Source organism: Lineus longissimus, chromosome 7, assembly GCF_910592395.1.
Source record: "Lineus longissimus chromosome 7, tnLinLong1.2, whole genome shotgun sequence".
Taxonomy (NCBI): Eukaryota; Metazoa; Nemertea; class Pilidiophora; order Heteronemertea; family Lineidae; genus Lineus; species Lineus longissimus.
The window spans coordinates 19,130,124-19,138,417 of record NC_088314.1 but is presented as its reverse complement, the minus strand read 5'-3'; the positions used below and the strand labels follow the sequence as shown (position 1 = coordinate 19,138,417).

Here is an 8,294-nt window from a genome sequence, read left to right as displayed (position 1 = left end):
GTACTCAGTTGTTCTCCGCGCAATTCCACCCAGTCGCCTTACAGTTTATCCTGCATGTTGGCACCATTTGGCCAGATTTCTTGTCAGTGGGCTTTGTGCAGAGGGCAGTCCTTCAGCACACAGATCGCTGTCATCGGTCCGGTATTACAAGAACATTGGCCGGTGTCTCCTATTCTGTACTTGTGGGATAGGTAGTACCACATCCTGTTATGCCAGCTTCCAAGTCAGAAGATGGTGACTGCTACAAACACTCTCCCAGCTGGTTATCAGATCGCCAGTGTGACCAGAGAATAGCCACCGGCACTGGGAGGCCAGAATTTGCTCTTCAACTGATGGACTTGCTGTCACCTGTGGCATATCTAATCCAATACTCATAAGGAACAGGGTAGTACCACATACAGGCCTTACTTGGGTAGGGATGGGATACAACAGAAATGTCTCCAATGCCATATTTTTGTGCTGTTCTCTCAAGACATGCGACAGTCTGTAGCATTCCTGTCTAATACTTAGGAGACAGGGTTGTACCCCATACAACCCATACTTGGTTAGACATCGGGGACGTTTGAATGCCATGGGAATCTTTTTGTCTTTCTTTCAAGAATGTGTCTCTCTCAATCTGTGACAAGTCTATGCCAATACTAAAAGGGACAGCGTATTGCTGTCTTGTGTTTGCCAACTGGACCTAGGCCCTGCCAATAGTCCCCTTGCTTCTGGGTGGTTTATCCTGTCACATCCCAGGGTTGGCTCTGTGAATCTTTTCCTCCTACCACTTTTAAGCCAAGTGGCTGTCACTTTTAGCCATATTGAGTCGGCTCTGGCCATTGCCGATCGTTTGTCCATCTTGGGACCGACCCAGCCCACAGTAACATGTGCGAGAAGTGCGAGAATGGCAGCCCGCCAGTACTGAAACTAGCAAATCAACGAACGATTCGAGGAACATGTGACCGGAGACTCCATGGCAACGAAGCGAGCGGGAAACCAGCCGATAATGTATGCGTAAGGCGACCAGCAGCGCCAGCAAAATCACTGTAGTGGCAACGGGTAGAACTACAATGCAGACGATAGCAACCACGTGTGATAGCGCGGCCGCCCGCAAAATGATAAAGTTTGACTGACTAACGATCGTTCCTTGGTGCATTTGATGTGGAAGTGGATCTTTTTGATAGACTTTGACCAATTTTCGCACAACACTATTACTCTCTCGCCAAATCATGGCAATTCAAATTGAATTCGCAAAATTTTTAGCCAGACATTGTTTTACATTCGCCACTCATGTGCAGAAAATGTGAACGGGCGCGCCAACCCTGCATCCAATGATCCAATTGGTGTCTCAATGAGTGCTTTTGATGAGACAACTGAGGAACCCCAGCTCTTAAATTCCAAAACCTCAAACCATACTGATCTAAGAAGACAAATTTTCTCATCAATACATTTATTACAAAATAAAAGGCAGTTTAGAAAGGCTTCTATCTATACCAAAAATTATTCAGAGGACATCGATTGTAGCTGTTGATCTTCACATCAAGTGTTTTCCTATGCAAGCAAATACACAAACTTCACACATGATTATGCCTGTTTCTGCGCATCAGAATAGTCTCAATTTTGTCTCTTCATTAAATGCACGATTCCGATGTCTTCCTCACTTCAGTATTTCTTCTCCAGCACCCATAGTATATTGATTCCAGAAAGCCCCAAGTTGACTCGTCTAAAAAAGAATATCACAGAAAATTAGCAATGGAGGTAGAGTCCATTGGGACAGTCGTATTGCCAAGTTGTCCCAGCTCCACTGCTCCCTCAATGATGATTTGAACCTAACCTTTGCTTATCCCACCACATGTACCACACCAGACATGCTGAATGGTCATCAGATATCAGTGTTTCTCATGGAAAATACAATACAATAGTTTGAAGCCATTTAGAATAGAAATTAGAACCTTGCTGTCTATCCAAGACTGCTTGAGCAGGCCAAAAATTATGTCCAAAAACCTCGGCTGGCACCTTGGATTCTGGTCTGTATTTAGAGAAGAGTCTACCTGAGCAGTCTTGATAAGACAACCAAAGACCACCAACTTGGTCTTGACTCCATAACCTTGCATTACCGGGGTACATCAAGCTCTACATGCACATGGAATATCTAAATTTACTTTTAGCAGCCCTAATGAACTTGATGACAGACAATTATGATTTTACTACATACCCGAGCATGCCATGGTCCTTCTTGACATGATGTAAGAAAAGCAATATTGCTTGGAACATATTGTTTCTCCCCTGGAAAGATGAAAAGCAGTTGATTTATTTCTATTTATCAAGATCATTTGCTTCCCCTGCCCTGGCATTGGTATCAGGTACATGCATAAGGTATAGCCAGGAAAAGGGTTAGGTTGGTTTTATGTCCCAATGAAGGATTATCACCCTAATAATCTTTGGACAATCACTTTGCAAAACGATTTTTAAGATCTGGACCCAACTCTTCATTAACTGAAGACCCAGTTACACAGTACCTTTGTATAAGCAGTGACCCACTCATGGCGACACTAGAAGTTCACCTACCTTTTGTAGATCCCAGATGTCATCTGTTATGACACATTTATAATGTGGTGGGTTCACCTTGGATTGGAAAATCAACATGTTGTCCTTCTTCTTAATATCTGCAAATAAAACGAGTGAAAACATAAAATGAACAAAAAAACAACAACTAGGAAGCCAATACGTTTACCAGAAAATCATAAATGATACCTCTGCCTCTATTCAAGTAGCAATGAGCTGTGATCAGTACAACCCACGGACGTGGATTAATCCACCCAGTTCTCAGTGAGTGCTTCTGGTGATGGAATTGATATGACACTCACTAGGTTTATCAGGAGCTTTAAGGAAATGTTGACTGGTGAACGTCTTCCCATCAGGATACTTGGGATGAGGGGGCAACCGAGAATCGAGGTAGGTACAGAAGGCATGCATCACAATCTGCAAAGAGATAAATTTTTAATTGCGCACCCGAGAAATGTTCTCCAGTTGTTAGTTCACTGAGTGTGACATCATCTATCAATTCAAATACTGGGTCGTGAAGTAACAATAGAAAGTTCTGTCCTTTATCGTTAAAATAGCGGTACATCTACTAAAATAGCCTTGTCGAAGTAACTCATTGTTTCAGGTAGATTTATAACCATTGCATAACAAATCTGTATGAGTGAGGAATTGCAGGTGTTCAAAGATATATACATTATTGAATGCACACTTGTTTTACACTCAGGGCTGAACCAAAAACTACAGAATTACTCAAGGAACCTAGAAACTAGAGATCCTGTTTAAGACTACAGCTTACAGGGTTAGAGATGCACATCTTTAAAACTTACTGCAGCATCAGTGGGCAAATGTTCAGCCCACTGTTTGCCCTTATAGTCCATGCCACCATTCCAGTTGAAGTCACTCATACATCCTCCTTTACCAAGCTCTGTAATGAGAATAGAAAGAATAGACATGAGCTTTATTGCCTTGAAGAAGACTCCATGACTTGCTTGATGTTACAGTGCAACATTGTTACTCCAAGTGGAGCATAGGTCACAAGAAAATTTTCCATACCTTTGATTCTAGCAACAAGATATTCCTGATTCGATCCAAGGTCCAGATATGGGATGATGCTGTTCAATGTGGGAAGGTGCTGACTTTTGGTAACAGCTATCTGCTTCAACGTCGCGATGCTCACCTCTGAAAAAGAGCAAAGAGCAATTTTCTATGAGGAAAGAAAAGAATTTATTTGAATCACACCATTTCCCTCTTAAGAACTGAAGACTAACTGGAAATAGACAAGAGCATTTGAGGTGGTACACTTCGGTAATTGTCAATTTCCATGAAGAATATATTTTCGTACCACCTCCTTCAACAGACTGCCCTCTATGCCATTGCCCTCGGTGTCTAAACGTTTTTGCTAAGGTACCGCAAATAATGAAAGCAAGTGCTCAGATAGTGCTTTATAGTCAAACATTCAAGGATATAAGATCGATAGCTCACCCCCAATCTCCATGTCCTCACATCCCAGCTTCCTCAGGTGGGCATTGACGCGGATAATCTCCTTGGCTAGGCGATGGACAATCGTCTGACTCAACCACTGCAAGAGATCATCAGGATGAACCGGCGTGGCTTTCAAGGAAGTAAAATCCCTGGCTCTTCACAACACAAGATATGAATACAATGTAGGGAGACTACAAAGTCTGTCTGATTAGATGCAGAGTTGTGGTCCCTTGTACCCGAGTGTCTATGCCAGGGCAAGTAAAGATCTCACACAGGTTGACAGTAGTCTATAGTGGACTCCATACCTCTGGCAAAAATCCTATAAGGTCACAATGCCAGTAATGAGTTAACAAGATTGACTTTAACAAGCACTCACCTTCCTAAGATGTTCTATCCAGAGTTCCAAGTCGTCTGGGTGAACTCCAGCTTTCAGCCACACCTGAAGATAGAGTGGAAATGAGGTCTTACCACAACCACATGGCCTTATTTGAAGTAAAAGTTCCTAAATGAAGGGCCAAATGTTTGATTTTATGATATTCCATCACACCTTCCGTCGCAGCAAATTTCATATATGGTACAGCACTGTACTATACTTTTCACCAATTTAACCTTTTTTTGGAAACTGCAGGACTGCCTCAGGGAAAACTATAAAAGCTATTGAAAATCTTGACACTCTACAGGGTGCTCACTTCATCAGCATGGTATGTCGCCGGGTCATCAGGATCATCGTCATTCCTGGAGGAGATGGACTGAGGCGTTCGACACGCTATCTGATATTGGTAATTCCTCAACCCAGACGTGTAATCGGTGACAGAGCGATTGTAGGCCCAGAATGATGGGCTCCCCGATTGTGACATGTCGGCACTACCTGAAAACAACAATGTCATTGAAAATTATAGATAACGACTGTGATGAAATAGTGGGCCAGCATCATGCTTGACAAGACAGCAAATAGCCTTAATGATGTCATTGATGGCAGATTTGCACTTGTTAAGAGTCAATTTTTCTTGGCATGGATCCGAAGATGAGGATGGGGGATCAGTCAGTCAGCCCAGCTGCCAAAGTAAACATTAAAATTGCATCAATATATTGGCAGAATTTCCTACCGATCTGATTCTTGTATTCCTTCTCTTCTTGTTCTTTCAAGAACTGATTCAACGTCCCAAGGTCTGTCACACAGTCACTATTATCCACTGAAACAGAAAGAAAACTATCTTCAAAATGAAAATGCACATTGTTGGTATCGAAACTCAAGGAATTTAAATTGGGATCAACTGGCGTGGCTCAATGAACTAAAATTCTTGTCTCTTTAGAGTCCTTCGAATGAGACGTAAAACTGAGGTTCCTATTGCATCTGATGTCAATTTCAGGGCAAGAAAAGACCCCACCAAGGAAGAAACATGAGTAGGTGTGTGGGCTCTACCTCTACCCAAAGACTGAGTCACTAGACCCATTGCTGCATAACTGTAGTGACATGTTCAAACGCTCCACCAGCCTTGGAAGAGGAATACTCCCTGGAGAAAAACAACTCCCAAGTGGAGAGCAAACACTAAAGAAGAAGAAGAAGATGTTCAAACAGAACTCGACAAAATTTTGAGGCATTTTGGATGGAAATGAAAATGTTCAAACTTACATGGTGAGCTCTTCGGAGAAGGGACTCGGAGTCTTGATCTCAGACCACTGCCATCCATGGAATCTCTGAAGAGCGGTGAGGCATAGGGTGTGCCAGGGCTACTCACACCGGTCTGGAAAGGAATTTTTTCAGTGATGAGGTAATAAGTATTCAGAACTTTGAATCAACTATTATCAAGATTTTGTTTGCATCATCGACTGCGTTAAAGCGTGTTTCGCACAGCCAGCATTATTTTTTATTATTCTGACGATTTTATTCTTACCTGACTAAATGATGAGAAGGCCGGACTCTGAGTCTGATTCAAAAGAGACTGAGACCGACTGTGATATGACGGCGACTGGATGTACGATAGTGATGAGTTGGGCGAGTGCCCTTGACCCGGCGAGCACGAGAGACTGGAATGCATCGACTGGTTGGAATAGAGCGAGGAGGGGGAGTAGAGGGGGGTCTGTGGTGCGCTCTCGTTCAGTCTACTAGGGCTTGCAGATGTTAAAGTTTTGAAACCAATATCTGTAAACAGAATATTTCAAATAATATTTATAATACCACATTGGCAGGTTTTGTTGTGCAGGTTCCTCATTGCTCTGATCAACCACAACCCGGTGGGTTACCATTGAAACTGACACAAAATATAGTCACATTTGTTTTCCATTTGGAGGGGAGGCAGTAAATGGCACGAAGCAGAAACCACATCAGTATGCACCATAACCTACCTACATCCTTGATTCCAAGCAGTTTCTTCTGCTTTGCGCTGACCTCTATTGGCGATGATATTAAAACTGGAGCAAGATATCGCAAGAGATCCACAATGATGTTCAGGGTAAATATGGCAGCCAAAACACATGCTGAAATTGAGAGCATTCAAGATAATACATGTATCATGGTGATTTTTTTGTTGATTCATTTTGTTGATGAAGGACATATACAGTAGAACCTATCTATTAAGGACACCTTCAGGACTGACAAGTGCTGTCCTTGATAGAGGTAAAATTAAATGGAAACAACCAAATTGCATGGTACCAAAACTAGTGTCCTTAACAGAGAGGTGTCCGCTAAGAGAGGTTCTACTGTACTTACATATACATGAGTAGCCATTGAAGGGACAACTCACTCATCCGTGTGGGAAGTTGGAACATCAGGATGTCTTGGTTTCAACTCTGGAAAGGGTCACCACTGTTTCTGCTATGTGTCCTTGAGAAAGGCACTGAACCCGAAAGTGCTTTATCCTTCCAAATGAGACGTAAAACTGTGGTTCCTTTTGACTTGTTGGATCATGCCAGGGCAAGCATAAGATCACATGTGTTTTACGTCTCAAAGTGCAACGGGAACAGGAGAAGGTGAAGAAGATGGAAGAACTCACCTGTGTACCAGAAAACTGGATGACTGAGATGGAAGTGGGTGGTTGCTCTTTGGAAGAATCTGAAACACAAAAGAGGGGCGCACATTAGGAAATACAAACCAGAGCAATTAGCTGTTATCAGGAATTAATGATGCACATTTTTTGCCATTTAGATCAGCCAAGAAATTCGAAGAAGGTGTCTTAAAGTTTTTTCTACTTGCAGGCCTACTTGTAGAGAGTACTGGCATATTCTGGATATGAGTTGCGGATCAAGTACTAGAGATGGCCAAAATACTTTTTAAAAACAAAAACCAATCTAAACATGACATGATTCTCCATTTCGAATCAATTTCCACTCTGACATTAAAACGCAACACCTATGATAACCACAAACACAAAAATAGTGTGGGTAAAATCTCACAATTCCTTTAAAAAGACTAATGATTATTAAGACTTACACTTCAAGATAAGCTAGGATTGCCAACAAGATGTTGATGGCCGCCCACCAGAGTGCAGACCGTGATTGGGCATAAAGCGTCCTCCTCCTAAACGTTCGGTCCAACACAGGACTGGCCCTGGGACCCAGGTTACTCATCTTCTGCAGAAACAAACGTCAAAGAGATAATTTCTCATTAATAATTGGACACCTCTCTATGAAGCATTTGTCAGGGATTCTGCAATCAAGCCTGTAGCTCGTCCAACCTAACAGCACAAAACTGGCTAGGTTAGGTAGGTTTGGGAAATTGGGTAACATCCTTTTGAGACACCCTGTGGCCTGTGGCTGTGCTGTAAAACTGTAAGCATTTTCAATCGAACTTCAAACCACAAGTGAACCATTATTGCCGATAGGAATTTATCAAGCAATCGCTACATTTATTCTTCATTGTTTGATATAGTCTTATACAAACGATCAATCAAAACTGAATACAATTTTGCAAGTAAACAAGCTTTCATTCCATTTACATTCAGCCAGGCAGGAAATTTCAAAACCGGAAGTACTTGGCCACCTGATGGGAGAAGGATAAACTGCATATTGCGGTAGCCTTTTTAATGCATCGTGTTACCTTGGTTCCAATCTTGACACTAGAGGCGCTGATTTCGTTCCTTACAACGAGGGATGCTCTTGTACTGAGCCCGCTCCTGGCTCCCCTGCCGTTGGCCATTCACACTACATAGTACGCACATGAAACGTCCACACGGGCGTAATGCCGTGAGAATTTGCACTGCTTATAACGGTGTTGGTCATGTCAATAGGTTGGAATAAAGAAAAGCTGTGATCGGCAACGGTCGTCAGTACCATGTTTGGGGTTCATG

At 42.5% G+C, this 8,294-nt stretch overlaps 1 protein-coding gene across 2 annotated transcripts; it reads right to left on the bottom strand.

Annotated features, from left to right (window-relative positions):
• Positions 1 to 1,425: 1,425 nt before the first annotated feature.
• Positions 1,426 to 7,981, bottom strand: LOC135491057 (transmembrane protein 209-like). Of its 2 annotated transcripts, none has more exons than XM_064776700.1 (16): positions 7,909 to 7,981; positions 7,439 to 7,578; positions 7,002 to 7,060; positions 6,355 to 6,486; positions 5,904 to 6,151; positions 5,642 to 5,753; positions 5,115 to 5,201; positions 4,698 to 4,876; positions 4,385 to 4,447; positions 4,009 to 4,105; positions 3,580 to 3,705; positions 3,354 to 3,451; positions 2,850 to 2,964; positions 2,551 to 2,648; positions 2,198 to 2,268; positions 1,426 to 1,705 (listed from the first exon to the last, which is right to left on the bottom strand). In XM_064776700.1, exons 2-16 carry the CDS (start codon positions 7,573 to 7,575, stop codon positions 1,645 to 1,647), a joined length of 1,683 nt encoding a protein of 560 aa, XP_064632770.1. In that variant the 5' UTR covers positions 7,576 to 7,578; positions 7,909 to 7,981; the 3' UTR covers positions 1,426 to 1,644. The 2 variants fall into 2 exon arrangements, with proteins under 2 accessions (XP_064632770.1, XP_064632771.1); XM_064776701.1 differs by having other exon boundaries at positions 7,944 to 7,981.
• Between the last annotated feature and the right edge of the window lie 313 nt (positions 7,982 to 8,294).